Source organism: Lissotriton helveticus, chromosome 9 (genome assembly GCF_964261635.1).
Source record: "Lissotriton helveticus chromosome 9, aLisHel1.1, whole genome shotgun sequence".
Lineage (NCBI taxonomy): Eukaryota > Metazoa > Chordata > Amphibia > Caudata > Salamandridae > Lissotriton > Lissotriton helveticus.
This window is the reverse complement of record NC_136070.1, coordinates 927,784,191-927,805,448: the sequence shown is the minus strand read 5'-3', so window position 1 is coordinate 927,805,448 and position 21,258 is coordinate 927,784,191. Positions and strand designations below refer to the sequence as shown.

Sequence of the window (21,258 nt, the reverse complement as noted above, 5' to 3'; positions counted from 1 at the left end):
GAACTCTATGCCGTTTTACTCTGCTCCACATTTTTTCATGCCACTGCACTCTACTCTACACCACTCTACTACACTCTACGCCAATGCACTCAATGCCCCTCTAAATTACTGTACCACTTAGGCCACTCTACACCACTCTGCAACACTGCATTCTGTGCCAGCGTGCACTACGCCACTACTCTATACCACTCCACTCTACCCTGTACCAATCCACTCTACCCTGCACCACTCCTCTCTACACCATTTCACTCTACACCACTTAACTCCACTGCGCAACTCCATTCTACGTCACTGCAATCAATGCTGTGCCACTGCACCTAACACCATTGTACTCTGCCATTGCGCTCTACCGTGCACTGCCATACTGTACCCTGCTCTACTCCACACTGAAAATCTACTCTGCCACTGCAGTCTGTTATGCCACTGTACTCCTAACCACTGCACTCTAAGCCAGTATACTCTACACCATTTTACTCAAACCAATGCACCCTACGCCAACTACTTTGCACCACTGCACTTTACCCCACTGCACTTTACCCCACTATACTCTACAACATTCAGCTCTATGCCACTGCACTCTAAGCCGCAGCACGCTTTGTCACTCTACACCACTGCACGCCGTCCCTCTACACCTCTTCACTCTACACTACTCTAGTCTCTTCTGCACCACTCTACTCTATTCCCCTTTGTGCCACTCCACTCTGCGCCACGACCGTTTGACTCTCTACTCTGCGCCACGCTGCGACCGTTTGACTCTCTAATCTGTGCCCGCTACGACCCTGTTGGACTCTCTACTCTGCAACACGCTACGACCCTGTTTGACTCTCTACTCTGCTAAACTCTATGCCACCGCACCACTCAACTCTATGCCACTGTACTCCACTGCACTGTGTGCCACTCTACACTCTACCCTGCACAACTCCATACCACTTCACTCTACTTGGCGCCACTCTACGCTGTTGTACTCTACGCTGTTGTACTCTACGCCACTGCAATCTACTCTGCACCACTCTATGCCACTGCACTCTAAGCTATTGTATGTCACTGCGCTCTACGCCACTGCACTCTACGCCAATCTACTCTGCACCACTGTACTTTACACCACTTCACTCTAGGCCACTCCATGATACTCATCGCTATGATGTTTTGCTCCATTAAACTCTGCTCCAATTACACCCTACTCCACTCTATTGCACTCTTCTCTGCCATTCTATGACACTACTCCACTCTAGGACACTATGCAACTCCCTCCATGCCACTTTACTCCTCTCTATTCTACTTTACTCCAATCTATTCTGTGACACACTACTCCACTCTACTTCACTCTGACAATATACTCCCCTGTATGCCACTCTACTCCACTGTATGCAATACCCTTAACGCCACTCCATGCAATACCCTCTACACCACTCCACAACACTCTATGCCACTCCATTCTGACACTGGGCTCCACTCTACGACACAACTCTACGCCCTTCCACTCTAGAACACTCTACTTTCTTCAGGACATTCCACAACACTACGCTACTCCATGCCACTCCATTTTGCTATACGCCACTCTATGCCATTCCATAACACTCCATACTACTCGACTTTAGGACACTCCATTCCATGCCACTCTAATTTACCCTATTCGTTTTTAGCCATGCTGAACAGCAGCCACTCTGGTGTACAACACTGCTAGAACATATTGCCAAAGCCAATAGCAATTGCATGTGTGAGACCGCCTGGCTTTGCCAATGCTTGTTTTTCTTGGTATTACCAATCCAAATCGGATAGGCAAACAGGAAAAAAGTTTTAGCGTCATTTTGTAGGTGCCTGCCCCTACAAAATGACACTGCCTCCCACATATTGTTTTTCTTTTCTTTTTTGAACGCCATGCTGCATAGCATCTGGGATGCTGTACAGATGAGAAACAAGCATTGGCATAGCCAGTAGGTCTCGCCTTTGGGACCTTGTAAGTGTTTAGTCATGCAACAGTTGATGTTGTTGCACCAAGGATATTGTGCTGCATAACTAAATACTTATAAGGTCCTAAAAGCGAGACCTATTGGCTATGCCGTGAAGGTATGGCTAAGGCGGAGTTGGGCGCCATCCGTGTTGCTGTGATATAGTAACTGTGTCTGTATGCTATCATGCCACAGATTGCTTTGTACATAAAGGACGCCAGACTCGTGCGAAGCTTGGACAGGCTTATGTTTCCACGTACAGTGTACAACATGTGATTGGCACACTATATTCCAACTTAGTGCAAATCTGGATTCTGCTGCTGTAAAAGGGGCCGGGTTTGTAGAATAAGAGCCCGGAGGACCTGCAAGATTCTGACGGATGGACTTCCAAGCTTCACAGACTGGCGAGCTCAGAGGCCATGCATGAGCATCCATTGCTTGGCCTCCCTGCTGAACTGCAGAGCTTGTTGTAATGGTGGTTTGGGGGATAGAATGAGAGGCAGATGATGCTCCTGGTTCTGTAATGAATCTGATAACATTTACAGTCCCACCCTAAAGGGAAAGGGGGATAAAAAAGTGCCCTGTTCACGCCAGTGAGTGAAAGACTGGTAGAGCTGGACAAGAGGTAGTCAGTCAGATGTCAGGCAGGAGTTAGTCTGACTAGCAGGACTCTAGAGTGATAGTCCTAGTTCAGTCAGTTTGGTGAATTCAGATCTAAGTAAGGTCTCTGAAAGGTCTCTGGAGTGAGTTATCTTTCAGACATGTGACTTCGAAAGATGGGTAGTGCGGGTATCACCTTGACCCTTGGCGGAAGGCCGGCTCTCTAAATTTGCTTGCTCCAACCAAACTTAGGGCAGTATCCATGCCATGAGTGATATAGCGCCAGTGCTGAAGGGGGTGGTTGCCTTCTAAAAACAGGAGAGGGTGAGGTGGGGTTGGCAGGAGAGGGTGAGGTGGGGTTGGCAGGAGAGGGTGAGGTGCGGTGGGCAGGAGAGGGCCAGGTGCGGTGGGCAGGAGAGGGCCAGGTGCGGTGGGCAGGAGAGGGCCAGGTGCAGTGGGCAGGAGAGGGTCAGGTAGAGTAGGCAGGTGAGGTAGAGTGGACAGGAGAGGGTCGGAGAGGGTCAGGTGGAGTGGACAGGAGAGGGTCAGGTGGAGTGGACAGGAGAGGGTCAGGTGGAGTGGACAGGAGAGGGTCAGGTGAGAGTGGACAGGACAGGGCCAGGGGGAGTGTGCAGGAGAGGGCCAGGGGGAGTGTGCAGGAGAGGGCCAGGGGGAGTGTGCAGGAGAGGGCCAGGGGGAGTGTGCAGGAGAGGGCCAGGGGGAGTGGGCAGGAGAGGGCCAGGGGGAGTGGGCAGGAGAGGGCCAGGTGGAGTGGGCAGGAGAGGGCCAGGTGGAGTGGGCTCTTCCATACTGCCTACACATAGAAACCACTCAGTTTCCAACGACGAGAAATACCCGCTTAAACCGAAGCTTCTTAGGTTAAAAAAAACTTCACGGGGTGTGGCTAAGATGGCAGCGTGAACGGACGTTCGGCTCCGGAGCTCCCGCTGACGGCCTGACTTAGCACCGGCTTTTTGGCCGTTATCGCAGCTGTCTGCTCCAATATTCGGAGCGGAGTGACCCTGGAGATGCGGGGCAGCATATTGAGGCGGAACCGACCTCTGAGGGGCCGTTTTGAAGGCAGACTGCGAGCCGATAGTTTCTGCGGCTTTCAGGGAGAAGTGACCGGGGGCCGCAGCCGAGCAGTAGTAGGCCCGAGAGACTGGAGGCCGCGACCGAGCAGTGGGAGGCCTGAGCATTTCCATATGCTCCGGGGGACCCGAGACCTGATACCGGCGCTGTGATCTACACTGAAGCGGTCCTGACGGTGGCGGTCTGGTGATCCCCCCCCGCGGCTGCGGCTTGAGGTAGCGTGGGGGAGGTGGGCCGGGGCCACCATCTTGAGGAGACCTGAGACAGCCGAGCCTGGAGAGACCTGTGGGGCGACGAGAGGACAGTGCAGAACGGAGGAGCACTAGCGATGTCAGCTGGGCTGCAGCTCCCACCGTGGCAGGCAAGATTTTGACACTATGGCGGTGCAAGCCTGCTATAGAGCTGGAGAGGTGAACCCGGACCGCCATTTTGTGCCAGGCCCTCCGGGACGCGAGTTTGGATCCCTGAGGCTACTAACCTGCTCGGAGGGGACGACTTGGAGCTCCGGTTTGAGGGCCTACCACCAGATCAGCGTGGTGGACAGTGCGGAGAAACCCGGAGCGTGAGGCGGCCTACAGTGTGGAGCAGCCCGGTAAGCCTGAGCGGTGTTTGGTGAAGACTGGCCGGCCGCTGGGGGACTGGGTGGGGGAATGCACGGAAGACTGGCGGACCGCGGCTTGGCCTCGTAGAGGAGGCGTCCTGGGATCCTGGTCATTGCAGGGGGAGATTGCAGCTTGGGCCGCGACTGGCAGGACCGGTGGGTCGGCCGCACGGCCGCAACGATATGGCGCCTTTTTGAACTGGTGCATGGACATATCGCTCGAGGGTGAGGTCGGTCGGGGTGAGGCAAAGTGAGGGAGGCCTGGCTGGCAGCACGAAAGGAATGGAGTGAAGCAACCGACTGTGGTGGTCAGTAGGAGCTGGGACCGGGGCTGGGCCTTGCAGACGATCGACCCCCAGCGGACAGAGGGTAGGGCGATTCGCTTGGTGATACCCAATAGTCGCGCTAGCCCAGACACGCAGCGGCCTACTGCCGGAGGGAGGTGTGAGGAAGCCCTACGGCGACGGGAGCCTACCACGGAGCCAGGCTTAGCGATTGCCGCCAGTGGAGGGGCGGACCTAGCCGCCGCCATAATAGAGGACGGAGCTGGCACTCTGGTTGACAGGGAATTGAGAGGCCGATACACATCACGCTGCTGCTGTAAACCGCACTGAGCTGGCACACCAGATGTTTGAGCCTCCATCTTGGTGCACCGCCCAGCGGGAGGTTCTGTGCGATTGTATTAGGGCCTGTAACACGGACTGTGACAACCTGTTGAGGCTGCGGTGAAGCCTGGGCCTTGTTACCTACGGGGCCTTGCGAGAAGTGACAGAGCGGCTAGCCTGGGCGCCACCTATTATTAAACCAGACATTGGGCTTCCCCCGAGACATTGAGCTCCAGTGCCAAAACACATCAACGGGTGGGGACACATCCAGAAGGCACGGACAGGCTGATAGTGGCATCTGGCGACTCTTTTAGATCCCGGGGAAGCGAGCTATGTCATCCTCCAGGGGACGCAAAGACAAGACCCTTAAAGACTTGTTTGCGAAGGCACAAGCTGGACAGGCAGCCTCCAGCATGGCGACAGGCACCGCGGACCGGACAGCACGTGAGGACGGTGCGGAGCCTATCACCAAGGCGTTTCTCGAGTCCATGTTTGTAGCACTGCGAGAAGACATTCACACACTCAAGCGAGAGTTCACCACGGAGATCAGGGAGGTCCGTAGAGACATGGATGGCATTGGGGAGAGGGTCGCGGAATTGGAAGGCAAGAGTGATGGGAGAGACACGGAAATGGCGGCACTCCAGCAGGAGATTCTCAGGATCCATGATCAACAGGTTGACCTTCAAACCCTCCTTGACGACTTGGAAAACCGCTCCCGGCGCCATAACATCCGAATCCGGGGAGTGAAGGTGGGCGACGACTCGAAGGACCTGTTCACCTACGAGAGGGAGCTTTTCAACTACATCCTGGGCAGGCCCCTGGAGACGGAACTCAGCATAGATCGCGCGCAGAGAGTGGGACCACCGCTTGCACCATCTGCCCCGCCGTCTGACATCCTGGTCTGTGTCCAAGACTACCGCACCAAAGAAGCTATCCTCCAAAAAGCGCGTCAGATGCACCCCGTGAAGTTCCGGGACCAGATGCCAGTTCTGTTTCAGGACTTATCCACCCTCACTCGGCAAAGAACCTTCAGGCCTGTCACTCTGCATCTCCAACAGCACAACATACCTTACAGCTGAGGCCATCCTTTTCGCCTGGTGTTTCGCAAGGACAACAACCTGTACCAACTGCGTTCCCTGACAGAGGCCTGTAGACTGCTGGGGTGGATATCCCTAAGGAGGAGAGCGAAGAGGAGATCACTAAAGAGGATACAGCTGACTCCAGACCTCAATGGCGCCTGCAAGGCCATAGACGACGGCCCAAGAAACCTCCTGCGGCGGAGATCGCTCAAGACCAGAAGTCTGTTTTGGCAACTGTCTCCGCAGAACTGGACAACCTCTCACCGGGCTGACATTGGACATTATTTCCAGCCGGCTGACTGATTTGTTAATGGCCAGGTCGTTGGCGGGAGAGGGGCGGTTTACTGTTGGTAGTCTAACCCCATCTACGTTCTTACCAATCGTCGATGGATGATGGACAATGGGGGACAGTTCCCTCTTTTCAACTGCTCTTATTTTTATTTTTTTGGGGGGGTTGGAGGATGGGTTTGTGGGGTGGATCCAGTGTTCCATGTCCACCTTCCTTCTAGAGCTAGGTTAGTCCCACATATCCACAGGGCCCTTTCTCATCTGGCCACCTCACATTCCAGTTATACTGTGTGCGGCACAATATCTATGCTTTTAGTCCTTTTTGCTGCCAAATATGCCTGCCAACACGCTTAAGATTTTAACCCTCAATCTGCAGGGCCTTAATAACCCGGTAAAGTGCAGAGCAGTCCTGTCATGCCTAAAGAACACCCAGGCAGATCTCTGCCTCCTGCAAGAAACTCACCTCTTAGCAAGGGACTACCATCGTTTACGATCCCCGAAATTTCACACCCAATTCTTTTCTTCAGCTCCTACCAAAACAGCGGGGATGGCGATCCTAGTGGCTCAGCGGTTTCGGGGAGAGGTTCTACAGAAGGAAGCTGAGATTAAGGGGACTCCTGATTTACCGATTCGCTATAGGCGGCCTGACTTTCACCGATGGCGCTATGTATGCCCCTAACGAGGGCCAGGAACGGTTCTTGCATACGACTCTCTCGGAAGCCACGACAGAGCATCATGTCATCCTGGGAGGCGACCTGAACCTAGTTTTTGATAACATTAAAGATAGATCTTGTCAACGCACTCACCAGAGTGGTGCTCATTCTGCTGAGGGGATTACCCGGATCCAGGACCTGGTTGTTGTGTGATCTATGGCTCAGCTTTCATCCTCGCGTGCGGTAATACTCATACTACTCCAATGCACACAAGACTTACGCGCGACTAGACCATTTTTTAGTATCCACACCAGTGCGCGCACTCACGACTGCGGTCGATATCGGAGTCGCCTCCCTATTGGACCACGCACCGGTCATCGCCACTCTCACTCTCCCACCTCTAGCATTGCCCTCCAGGGTATGGCGTCTCAGAGATACGCTCCTACACTGGGAGGATGTAGTTAAGCGCATACAGCTTCCCATTACTGATTACCTCTCACATGATGCCAACTCTGACACAACCCTTGCAATGCAGTGGGCAGTGCTGAAAGCAGTCCTAAGGGGGGAGTTCATTGCTATCTCTACCGCAGATAATGCTGAGCGTAAGCGCAAAAGGGAGGACCTTACACAACAAACTAGGTAATTGGAGCGGATACATCAGAGGACGGGAGCCCCTCGAGTATGGAGACAGCTTAAGGCCGCGCGCCATCAGCTAGCGGCGCTTGATCAAGATAGGGCAGAATTTGCAGTGCTACGGTTAAAACATTCTTACTACACTGGGGGAGACAGGTGCGGAAGCCTCCTCGCCCATAGGCTGCGGGAGGCCCGACAAAAGCAGGGAGTCCGAGAAATCCGCAGAGTGGATGGTAAATGCGTATCGGAGGACAAGGCGATAGCCGAAGCATTTCACGATTTACACCGGGGCCCCACTAGACAGCGCAGATGGGACTGCTTTTTTAGACTCAGTCACCTTGCCACCTCTAACACAGGCCCAAGCCGACCACCTCGATAGGAAAATCCACACTGAGAAGGTCATCGCAGCCATTTCTCGCCTTAAGCCAGCTAAAGCCCCTGGGCCGGATGGCTTTTCTGCTATCTTTTATAAGATGTTCTGTGTCCTGCTCGCCCCTCTTCTCACCAAGCTGTTTAATTCCTTTGCTGACCCTGGGGCGATCCCGAGTGATCTTCTGGAAGCCTCCATAGCGGTCATCCCTAAGCCCGGGAAGGATAAGTCTATGGGCCAGATGTAGGTGTCCAAATACCGGTCGGAAACGGCCGAAAATACCGATTTTCGGCCGTTTCCGACCGGTATTTGGACATTGGTATGTAGGGGCATGTAAAATTACAGAATAGGTAATTTTACCGATTCTGTAATTTTACCGATTCGGTAAAATACCGAATTGGTAAAATTACCGATTCTGTAATTTGAGATGTAGGTAGCACTGTTTTCAGTGCTACAAGGGTTTACGAATTCTTAATTTACCACCAACTAGTAGTTGGTGGTAAATTAAGAAAACCATTTAAAAAGCATTTTTTTTGCTCTTTAAACAGTGCCATGTTGCAGACATACATGCCCTAAGGGCATATATGTCAGCAACATGTGCACCCATGCACAATTGAGGGGTGCAACAGGGTGTCAAAGTGACACCCTGCCACCCTTCAATATTTCCCTCAATTACCGAATCGGTATTTACCGATTCGGTAATTGACATTGATTCCTATGGGCCTCAGGGCCCATAGGAAACAATGGCAGTTACAGACTCGGTAAATACTGATTCATTAATTACCGAATCATACCGATTCGGTAATTAATTCGGTAAATCAGGGTTCCACAGGGATCTGTGTTGAGCCAGACATTGTTCAACATCTTTATGTCCCCTTTGGCGGCTGCGGTGGAGGCTTACGGAGCCCAGATCGTGTCCTACGCCGACGACACGCAACTCCTCTTCACATGTGGCAAAGATCAGCCATTTGATGGGGAGAGAATTCGGGACTGTCTGGATATGGTCTTCGGCTGGTTCCAGCGTAATAGCCTGAAGGCCAACTCCAGCAAGTCGGAGGTTTTATTCTTCGGCTGTGCCATCGATCCCGAATGGCGGCAGTGGTGGCCGGTCGCTATGTGCCCTCCGGCGCAGTCCTCCCTGGTTGCCAAGAATCTCGGTGTTAAGCTTGACAACAAGCTCTCTCTGAGAGCGCATGTTCTCGGTCTGTCCGGCACCTGTTTCGGTATTCTGAAAATGCTCCGCAAGTTTCTCCCTTTACTATCTGCGGAGCACAGACGGATTACAGTGCAGGCGCTAATCGGATCTAGGCTCGATTATGCTAATGCTCTCTTTCTAGGCCTACCGGACTATCTGGTCCAGCGCCTGCAGGTGGCACAGAACTCCGCAGCCCGTGCGATCTTTGGTCTGCATAGACGAACACGGGCCTCTGGGCTGCTGCGGAAGTTGCATTGGTTGCCGATCCGTAAACGGATTATGTTTAAAGCCCTGACGCTGGTGCACAAAGCTCTGTTTGGCTCAGGTGCGGGATATCTGCAGAGGAGATTGGTTTTTTATCGTCCTGCCCGGTCTCTACGCTCTGAATCCCTTTTTACTGTTGTGGTCCCACGGGTGAGGAAGGCTCGTACGGGGGGGGGCGTTCTTTTAGCCTCAAGGCCTCCCAGTTGTGGAACTCGCTCCCACTGGTACTTCGCAGCACTCCCAATTTGCTTCAATTTAGAAGGAACCTGAAAACTTGGCTTTTTAATCTTTCTGTCTAGGTGGATTTTCTTTTTCCTGCTTCTGGGATCTGTTCTTCATGTTCTGTTTTTACACTGTAGCTGTTGTGGAAAGCGCCGGGACACTCTTTTAGAGTAGCCGTGCGCTATATAAACGCATTTTAACATAACATAACATAACATAACATAAATATACCTACATCCTGATTGCCAGTTCTTAAATACCGAATCGGTATGATTCGGTATTTAAGAATCGGTAATCGGGGATTACCTACATCTGGCCCTTAGTGTGGAACATATCGTCCAATCTCTCTCCTCAACGTAGATCTTAAACTGTATACCGGAATCCTGGCCGCGCGCCTTGCCCCTCATATGCCAGGTCTTATTGACCCGGACCAAGCAGCATTCATTCCCGAGCACAAGACAATACCAAACGGGTTCGCCATCTCATCGAGAAAGCCACGCGTATCTCGGGGGAGTACATGATGCTCGCTATCGACGCTGAGAAGGTGTTTGATCGCGTTCACTGGCCCTTCCTGGGGCAAGTCTTTGAGAGAGCGGGGATGGGGGAACGGGTTCGCACATACATCCTCAATTGCTATAAGTTCCCTACAGCCGTGGTCCGTGTGAATGGGCATACGTCTTTCCGATTCCCCATTAAGAGGAGCACGAGGCAGGAGTGCCCCTTGTCGTCCCTCCTCTTTGCCCACTATATTGAGCCCCTTGCTCTGAGACTGCGACAGAATCCAGCAGTTACCGGGATAAAATTCAGTGGATATGTCCACACGATCAGTTTATATGCTGACGATGTGCTGATATCACTGGCTACTCTGAGGAGTGCACTGCCGGCATGTCTGGCGGACCTGGATACATTCGCTCGGGCGGCTGGATTCAAGGTGAATACGGACAAATCGATGGCCTTGGATCTCTCCCTGTCAAGGCCCACCCGGGAATACTTGCAGGACCTGCTTCCTATTCAATGGGCGACAGACACGATTCCATACCTGGGGATTCAACTTGCCTCCTCTCCCCCTGCAGTGGTTACCACCAACTATGCGCTCCTGAGCAGGAGGATCCGCCAGGAACTCGGCCAACGGAAGCATTACCCCCTCTCATGGCTTGGGAAAATTGCAGCGGTCAAAATGACCATTTTACCCCAGATTCTTTATCTTTTCCGCACTATCCCTCTACGGCCGCCCGCAGGCTGGATACGACAGACACAATCGGATCTTGCACAATTCATCTGGAGCGGTCGGAAATCAAGAATGAGGCGTGCTTTGGGGACGCTTGCTCCTGAGGGGGGAGGACTTGGGGTTCCTGATCTTCGGCTCTACTTCCAAGCCGCTCAACTGCGCCACCTGGTTGAGTGGAGTCGTTGGGAGTCAGAGAAGCATTGGCTGTTTCAGGACCAGGCGGTGGCAGCGCGACCTGTACAGGAAATTCCCTTATTGCGCAAGCCCCACAGACCTGCTAATTTGTATGCCTCGCACATTACAAGGGTTCCCCACACGAATTCACAACTTTTCCGTCTCCGCTTACCCCACTGATGGACAACCCTGACTTCACTCCTGGTATGGACACGGTCGCCTTTGCAAAGTGGAGGCCTGCTGGGTGTCGCTTTCTGTATCATATATATGACGCAGAGGGGGTTGTCCCGTTCCCCCAATATAGGCAGGTATATGGGCTCCCAGAGACAGAGAGGCTTAGATACTTAAGTAAAGTAAGTCCACATTTGTAAAGCGCACAATCACCCGTAAGGGTCTCTAGGCGCTGGGGGGCCGTCGGGAAGATTAAGCGAGCTATTGCCCAGAGTCACATGGTGCTGGGCTAACCTGCCGCCGGAGCCGGGGATCGAACCGTGGTCCCCAGATTCCAGCGTCAGTCGCCCTGGCCGCGGTGCCACACCTCTCCCACAAGGTTAGACATTGGGCGCTCCAACCCCATGTCCCCTCCGAAGCGGATAGGCTCCTTTCCCCTTACGAAAGATGGCTCATTACACGCACATCAGATAAAAAACTAATCTCTGATCTGTACAAGATGTTGCAAGTAAGTTCTACTCATACATACAATCCCAGCAAAGCGCGATGGGAGAAGGAATTAGGCAGGGCGCTCAGCCATAAGGAGTGGGACAGTGTATATCCTGCTAGGCCTCCCTAACCCCCTGATGTACCCGCTGCGGTCTCGCAGAGGCAGGCAGATAGCAATTGCGCTGGGGGCGGCGACACAAAACATATTCACTGGCGCACTCTCAATACCCCAACATTTATAGGCTGGCTTCATCGTCTATGGCATGTACTTGGTATGGAGAAGCTAACACTTACCTTGGCGGGGGAGGGATCCAAATATAACGAACTGTGGCAACCCTTTCTGTTGCTCCTAGCCACGGAATTTAGGGAGGTCACATGCGCCAGATATCTCCGGCTTCTACGTCTCACCGAATCGCAAAGGACGGCATGAGCGGGGGAGTTATGTATGGACTTAGGAAGCTTAGGTAGTGGACATGGAACACAGGGAGGGGGAGGTTGGAGTTGGATGGATGGGCGGAGGGGGCGATCAAGGGGGTTGTTTTTCTTTAGTTAGTTATATTTTGTATGCGACACCAACTGGTGAGGCACCTACTGTCGAGTTTCCGCCTTTGACTTGCTTGGTACAACCGTATAGTCCACTAAGTTGCAATTTTATGCACTTGGCGATTTCACACGATCCCAGCAGTGGTCTGTCTTCTAATGTACTTATTCCCGTGGTGTACAAAACGCACACTGTCGATGCAGTTTTTGCAATAGCAGTGAAGCCACATCTCTAAGTTAGGCCAGATGTGGGAATCACACAGAGAGCTGCTAATGGAGTCGTTCCCAGCGGGCTCCACAGTTGGCATGCACTTAGTTAAAAGTACAGTGCTTACTTCTGTATTAAAAATGAGTTAACACCCGCGGATTCTTGGGCCACCTTTCCAAACTGAGCACAGAACTTTCATGAAAAGCATCTTTAACGTCTGGTGAAGTCATTTCAGAAGGAGTTTGGCGGCCGCGAAAGTGAAATGGCCCGGAGGAATAGATAACCAAGGCAGATGGCGGCTGCGCGCGTGCACTGGGTAGCACTTTGAAAAGCCCCTTACTACAAGTCGAGCAAGCAGCGCATGCACTGCTCTAGGCTCGACCTAAAAACTGGGGGAAAGTCAATAGGCCCCAAATGCATGACAAATTGCTTATTTTAGATTTGCCTTAGCGACCACTTGAGTTGGATTGCCATTCCCGTATTTTCCAAAAATACATAATAAAAATGCATACATGTATACAGACATTCAGAAGCTTTCAGTCACCCCTCTTTGATTGGTCTATTCAAGTTTCATTAAAGTTTTTCTTTAAGCATGGGACAGTAATTGATGTTTTTTGCCTAATCACAGGTGTGCTCCTCAGTGCCAAGGCTGGTGTACGAAGGCTGCTGTGCCACTCTATTTTTATATATATTTAATTTAACTTTTTTGCATATTGCAGATGTTTTCAGAAAAAAAAATGCTTGCACAATGTCAAGGTAGTGGCCTTTTCAGTGCTTGTTTCCATTATGTAAACAAGAAAATTGGAACATTTATGTCAAACTGACCCTTGCAGCGATAAAGTGACCACCTAATGAGGGTTGTGAAACATAGAAAAAGCATTCAGTGCGGTGCTAATGGGGAAAAAATATGAACTGAAAATGGACCCTTTCTAAGAAGCAGATAGGTTGGGAGTATGCAGGAGTGCAGAGGGTGAACCTGCGCACTCTGGATATCTGTGCTCCAGCAACAGTAGAACGTCTCCACCAGACATCAGTGAAATATAGCTGGACTTGAGAAGGCATCTTTCAAACTGACGCACCTGTATGTAAGTAGGCGGTGCGATCGCCCTGTCTGTACCCTGATCCATTTGCTGAACCCCTTTTTGATAGCGCAAGCTACCCAAACCAAGGAGGAAATGGTGGGCTTTTTTCATAAGGACCAGGGGAAAAGTCATACCTCTTAGAACAGGGGCCCTATAATGAACCTGCCTTTGCACAAAGATCACACTGTATATAGCCAATCACTGAGACTCTTTCACTCCTTTAGCGTCAGTTCTTTGTTCCAGAGTCCCCACACAACCTTTATTTGTGTATTTATTTATTTTGAAAGTTTTATAGAGCGCGAACCAGATCCTTGCGGATATCAGAGCGCTTTACAGGCAATGGTGAAAAAGAGTTAAACAAAAACCGTACAAAATACAAATATACGTGTACATAATGTGCAGACCTAAAACAAACGATAGAGGTAGATTGGATCTGCATCCTACGTTGTGCAAAATAAAATAAGGCGAAAGGTGCTGGCCGAGAGAGCATCAGTGCCATGTAGGTTATCTGTTTGCAACAAATAGTGTTATCCTTAGATGGTGATCATGAGAATTTTTCCATGAGAATCGCCTTTACTTCCTTTTTGAACAATGCACTGGATGTGATAAGTCTGGTTTCTAGGGGTAGTGCGTTCCAGATCCTAGGAGCCATCCCGGAGAAGGAGCGTTTATAAGTTTTAGTCTTATTAAATCTGTGTGGCTTCAGTACTAGGCTTTCTGAACTTCTTGTGGATCTTTTACCCCCAGAGATAAACAGTTTCTGAGCGAGATAGCTGGGTGTTTTATGGTGAATGGCTTTGTGGGTCATGCAGGCTATTTTTAGGTGAAATCTGGCCCACATGGTAGCCAATTCAAGGCTTTCAAGTCTGGGGAGATGTGGGACCTTTTTTTTTAGCCTGTGATGAGTCTAGCTGCAGCATTGATGGTGGCTCTTAGTGGTGCTGTTGTAGCTTTGGGGAGGCTGCAAAGAGAATTAATTCTCCTCTGTCTTGCAGATCCAATCGTAATTCAACAGTTCCGCAGAACATACAAGTACTTCCGAGACTACCGGCAGGTAAGTGAATCTCAGCCAGTTTCTTTGAGATACTATTGGGGTGGATGTCGTGCCGGACAAATGAGATGTTTTATAGGCCTCTGACAATTCATATGAAATCCAGAGAAACGTACAAGTTGCGGACTCACAACACAGGAACACCCTACAGGCAAATTACTCACACGAGGGACTGTTGAGACATGGACACGTGTTTCATACTTGGCAAATTATTTGTGTATTTTCTGAGTTTTTACATGGGGGGGGGGGGTTGGATTTGGGGTTGAGGAGTGACCTATGAAAGGCAATGAGCGAAAGACAAAGCCGCCTGCTCGTGTGCACATACAACTCTGGGCCATGGAAGCCCTCAAGGCACCTCAGGTGAGCGCATCATACGGCTAGATTGGATTTGTCTTCCTAGGTGTATTTGTCCCACTAAATGTGTGATTTGGTTTTATTAGCACATCACGACTCCGGCTGCTGTTCGAATTGGTCGCAGGGCGCGTGCGAGGGTTTCCTTCTCTCACGAGAGAGAGACGTAAGGTCGATCAGAGACGCACACGTCGATCTTTTTAATGGCGCGTGGGTGCGCACGCTCTGTCGCCTGAAGAGCGGCGCACTCTTAAACTGCACCTGCGCACGGGGCACGGGGGCACGCGCTCCCAAACAGACTGCAGTGCGCCACAGGTGACTGGACCACCGGAGGCCCACAAACCTTGTGTTTTTTGCTTCCCTTTCTGACAGACGTCCTCTTTCGTGACTGCGTTGAGGGGCGGCAGTTGAGGGCGGTCCTTGGTGGTAGCGCTCCCTTCTGGACCCGAATTAGCAGTAATGAGGCCCTCGGTGTGTTCTACTGAGCGAACTGTTTACACTGATTAATGGCGCGTCCTTTCTTGCCGCCTCTCCCCAGGGCCGAGCTGGGCTGAGGCGGTCCGGGCAGGCTTTCAGGCCAGAGGTGAAGGGTGCACAGATGGTCAGCTCATGCACCGGTAAAGCTCGTGCGGTGCGGCTTCCACCACCTGTCACGGATTCAGGTAAACCACTGCCCTGAGGGGATACATGTGGCGCAAACGAAGCAGCCCATTGGCGCCAAGTGACAGGCTGTGGCAGGTGGTCAGTGTGGCTGGCACTCGCTGTATAATTGCTGAATATATGTGCGAGGCCGGTGGCTTTAGTCTTTATTCTGATGAGCGCCCCCTCCCCCCATTAGTACCACACACCAGCAACAGGTAATGTAGCTGAGTCAATGGACAGTGAAGGAAAAGTGTGCCTAAAGTGTGTAGTGTGGTAGGAGCGTGTGGAGATATTTAGTGATGCCAACTGGGTGCCACACTCCGCTAGTACATGTGCTCCAGGTGCATGTCTGTACTGTCAGCTTCTCACCTGACCCTGAGGACACGGAAGGAGGTTCTCCGCAGGGCAGGTGAGCCCGATTCTGAAAGAAGTAATGTCTAGTGGAGCACCCAGTAGCGAACTGTTGAGTCTATTAAGAGACCAATGCAGGCTGCTTGTTGTTCTGTTATAGGTGTGCTCAGGGTTGATACTTGAGGTGCTTGCGACTAAAAATAGTATCAGAACGTGAGCATTGCTGCTCATCTCAGAGCTGCCAATTTTTTCAGTTTCATGCGTAAATAGTTCACCCATCCCAGGGTTTTCCATTTGTGATCTGGGAATTGCCATCTCGTTGATCACATGACAAAATCAGTTCTACAAGTCCCAGAACACACAGGAAAAAAACCTAGACTGGATGAGCTATCCAAGCATGGAACTGGAAAACGTGGGAACTCTGAGCCTCTGGTGAAGGCACAGTACACCTAGTGTCTATCTTTCTGATGGTACTTCTACCTCTGGTTTGCTTGAAAGTCTCTCATTGGACTTTTGTCTTTAGTACCAGGACTCTTCCTTCTGCTTTGTGTCCCACCACTTAAGTGTTTTCATGCCTCCTCCTGTCTGTTATTGGGATTGGGATACATGAGTTGCCATTTGTTTGTTAGGCTTTTGAGCTTAGTTCTGGCCTTTCCTTGGGCTTTCTGTGTCCCTTCTCTCTCTCCTTTGGTTTTTGTGCCTCATTTGCTTTTCCTCGTACTCTGTGCCACCTTTCATGCCCACTAGGCTCGTTTTTGGTACCCCGGCTTTCTTTTTAAACATTCTGTGGCACTTTTTTTTGCAACTTTATTTCCCATTACCCATGGCTTTTTGTGCTCACTTCTCCCTCTATAAAATTGCGTTTTGTGCACACCCACCATCTTCAGTTCCCCTTTGTGTTTTTGAGATTCTGTCCTTTTGTGTTTCCTTTGGATATCGGCCTCCCCCATTTTAGATTACTCTGCCCCCGTTCATGGTGGTCTCCTATAGGTGGGGCAGCCTCCCTCAAATACCCTGTATCTTTCTTTTGGGGGAGTGCTCCTACTGATTATCACATCTCGTTGTGTTCAGGGGTTACGGGGTCACAACCGTGGTGGTGGAGTCCTTTTACCTCTGATATCCTTGGGCCTGAACTAGTATGGCACTGCCAAATGAACACCAAGTACACCCTTTCTGCACTTGACCACGGAGGTAGCCGGAAGACCAGTAAAGACTCATAACTCAACAGTTGCCTGTTATTTACAAACGCTCCTTCTCAGGAATGGCGCCTAGGATCTGGAACTCACTCCCTCCTGAAACCAGGCTCATCTCCTCCACTCTTGGTTTTAAGAAAGAAGTAAAAGCTATCCTCATGGCTAAATACTCTTGAACTACTACTTTTGATCTTTTAAGACTCTGCGTCGATCTGTACTACTTGTTTGATCCCTTTGCACATGTGTATTACTTGTATTATCGACCTACCTGATTGTTAATGCTACCTCTTATTTGTACTACTTGCATTGATGACCTACCTTCCTAACTATGCTCCCTCGTGTACCCACCCTACCACTCACTTACCCCTTGCCTTTGTAAAGCGCTCGGTTATCTGCAAAGATCTTGTTCGCGCTATATAAAACTTTCAAAATAAAAATAAAAATTTGGTAATAATTATTGTCTTATCCAGTGCCTTTCTTTTATAAAAGATTAGTACTTTATTATCCTGGAACGAAATACCACACACCGAAATATGTCTGCAGGCACAGGTTTCTTTAATAGGTTCTACAGGAAAAATAGGCAAAACATATCTTGCTTAGGATAATCTCACGGTTGCAGACTTACTTAGACTAATGTAAGGAGGCTTTGGTGACAGTGGCTAGCAGGCTAGTCTTTCAGTGGACCAATCACTGGCAAGTTCAACCAAAACCTTACCTAAAGCCAAGAGTCCCACTGTCTGATGAGTATATGTTAAGGTGTGATGGGGTTACCTAAGCATAGGAGCTGAGAGGTCTCCAAAGCGAGTCAGTCACCAAAAAATCGGTATACCTGTGAAAACCTGCAGTTGAGTTCATCTGGCCTGAGGTGCACCTTTATAAAAAAAAAAAAAAAAAAAAAAAAATGGCAGGAAAATTCCCATCCCAAAAGCTTCCGTCTTTGCACTGCTTGTGCTTCTTAGTCTCCCATCTTTATCATTTTTTCTTCCAGCATTTCTTTTGTGTCCTCTAATGCTTTCTGGTCAGGGCACAAGTCCTAAAAAAAGAAGTGGGGGGACGCTGTCACCGGAAGTGACGTCACGACAGGAAGTAACATCATGAAAGGTTGCTTGCACCATCGAGCTCATTGCCTCACCTCGCTCACCCCTTAGATCCGATTGTATCTGCGAAGCCAGCATGCTGTGAGCTCCGAACTTGTCCCAGAGAGGGCAAAGAGTAAAGTCCAGCTGTTTGGCAGGGGGGACGGCGTCCACCCGGTAAAATAAGTGGGAGGATGCCGTCCACCCGCCTGGTACCCCTACTCGAGCCCTGTTTCTGGTGATGTCCTCTGTGTTGCCTTGCTTTTTTGTGATTTGTTTCGGTCTCTCTATTTAATTTGTTGTCTTCTATTATAAGGGTTTTACATTAATGCAGAACACTTTCCTGTCTCAAAACAGTAAAGAACAGACTTGGATGATACTATAGATGACCAGGCTCCTTGGCCAAATGCTCTAGACAGTCAGATGAGTCAAGAGCCAAAGTTGTCAGCTATTAGTAGAGATCAATCTCCCTCCAAGATCGCAGTACCTCTGTAACAGTGTTATCTTAACTGGTGAAGGTTTCCCACAAATTCAGGCACATGAAGATTTAATTTGTGGCGTTAATTCATTTAGTCCTTCTCCTTCCCCTCCTTAGTCATTGTCTTTAATAAATGCGCTATATAGGTCCCTAAGTCTGTCGTATTTAATGTCTGCAACAAAACTACAAACACTGGTCATTTATGGCCCTCCAACCAGAAATGTTGAGGGAGGTAGTTTACTAAAGCGTGAGCAGGTAAAGGGATCAGATGAAGGAAGCCAACATTTTCTGTGTCCGGGATCACTCCTTGAGCATAGTAAGTTGGAAAATTTCAGGCCAAATAGTTTTGTCTCCTCAACTGAAGTCTTATATTCAATCAGCCAATTCCAGACTATGATTTATGCATCTTGCAAGTACATTTTGAAAGTATGTTAAACTACAGAACAGGCTAAGTAGATATAAGCCCCCTATGATGCGTTTTACCTGTAGTTTTTTTTTTAAGGTTTACACTTTGGAAAGGTGGTAATTTTGCCCTGAATATCACCAGTTAGCTAAAATGACACCACCTTTACAATCTGTATTTCTAGTCTGCAGGAGCCTTCTAAGTCAGCCGTGAGAAGGGGATGGAGCAGATTTTGCAAGACTGCCATATACAGCATAGAATTTATTACGGGTCACTTTGGAGAATTAAGCTCCTTTCTCTGCCAATTATCAAGGAACATACATCCCCAGTGGAGATGTGGTCTGCCATTATACAAGACTGCCAGGTTTTCAAAAACCTCCTTCCATTCCTTTCCTCCCACAGCCTTCTAAAATCAGGGAATCTCCAAAACTTCTATAGGAGATTTACCAGTTTGCATTTTGAAGCAATCCAAGAGTTGTAATAGCAGGAGTAGAGCTTCTACGTCAGACATTTATTTCATTACCCCCCCCCAAAAAACCAGTAACATTGGACCTAGGAGGCCCTCAAATTTCTTAGTATAGAAATATGGTAAATCTGACTCAGATTTTGGCTAGTTAATGCACTAAGGAAACAAGCTCGTAACCATGTATCTCCAGAATGCATCTGCTATGGAATGGAACACCTCGGGAATGGCCAACACCCACCTCCCCCTTATCAATACAGGAACCTCCATTCAGGCTAAACAGGGCTCCAAGTGTATTTAATAAGGTGCTTCCAAACTTCAATTGCGGATTATTCTCACTTACCCCTTTGAATGTTCGATCAGAGGAAGACTAGTGTGTCCAGGAGACACAACCAGAAACCTGTAGTTAGTGTACAGCACGGTTCAAAAATGTGGTTTCTTAATAGACGTAAAGAGATTTCAGGTAATCTGTTGCCAAAGCTTTCTATTTTATGGACTCCCTCATGAAAGGCCTATGCTTCACCAGCGAGATAGAACACCTGCATGGTGGTTTAAGAGGATTGCTGTCATACTTGACTTTATGCACGTAAGTGGTTCCTCTTGTCCATCTGACAGTGAGGCATACAACTTCATAAGATCATTCTTTCGGACTGATTACAAGAGCTGCATTCAAGGGAAATTTGTATTTGAAGCAAAGTTGTGCATGGTGTTGTGATGGTCTCGGGAGTCTTATCCTGTTAAAATTCAATACTTTCATTCATCAGTTAGACAAATAAAGATGACAGCCAGCAACTCCATGCAGGGTTTAGGAACTCTCTCTGAACGCTTACGGATTGGCTATCAGCCAAGAAAATTTAAGCTGCACATGAATACCTGGAGCTAAAAACTGTCTATCGGTTACATATAATTTTTTCCTCTTTAATAGCGGAAGCTTATTTCAGTCTTCAAAGACAAGAGTCTATGTTCTCTAAAAACAAACGTGGCACAACAAAATCTCAGTTCCTGTACAAATTGGCTGTTCAGCTTTGGTGCTGGGCAGTTAACAAAAGTCTTTCCTTTGGCCTTTCAACTGGACACGAGAAGACATATCCACCAAGATTGCAGATTAATCAGTTGGTTCATATGTTAATCTACAGCATGTGGACATTTTCTGCTGCAATGTGTTCCTCTGTCAGCAGTGGGAAAGAGCTCCTTTCGAAAGATTTTTTTTTTAATACTTCGATATGCCAGGCAAATTACTCTATCTTCTAAAACTGTCAGGACTCACTAAAGAGTCCGGAATGCACGCCCTGTGGTAGGTCATTTTCAGAGCCATATTCTGGCTGAGACTGATTTAGGTTACAGATCGGATTCTGTTTACCTAAAACAGCTTCTTTGAACTTCCTGAGTTTCTGAGTATACTGATTCAGCATGGGTGGGAGGGTGTGGTGGGGATTCTTTTATCCCTTACTATCATTTATTCATTTGAGAGCTAGAAATCAAAAATTGCCATCCCGAGAACTGCCAAGAAAGACTCCACTTTGCCTCCATTTTCACTTTCGTCACTGGGCTATTTAACATTGACTTTATCCTGTACAGGGCTGTTTAGATGGTATCTTAAACATTTGTGATTCAGAAAACTTATTTCACTCCTACAAAAGTGTTTTTTCAACTATTGCTGCTTAGATTCATTAACCTAGATACATCTTCTCTTTCAAAATGACAGGATCCACAGTAACATGTTTTTCTGCATTCTCAAGTGACAGATCTACTCTTGAGTGGGATATCCCCTTAATGTTTTTTCTCCTAAGGCACGAACCACTTAAGA

General features: G+C 49.3%; 1 protein-coding gene across 2 annotated transcripts in view; it reads left to right on the top strand.

The window, feature by feature from the left end:
• Positions 1-21,258, top strand: part of TIMM50 (translocase of inner mitochondrial membrane 50) — a 301,751-nt gene that overhangs the window by 219,943 nt on the left and 60,550 nt on the right. Inside the window, exon 5 of one of the 2 annotated variants that reach the window (XM_078661133.1) lies at positions 14,439-14,497. In XM_078661133.1, coding sequence (XP_078517259.1) covers positions 14,439-14,497 — 59 coding nt within the window. Of the gene's footprint in view, positions 1-14,438; positions 14,498-15,366; positions 15,508-21,258 lie in introns of those variants that run through there. The other variant, XM_078661134.1, reaches the window with a different exon arrangement.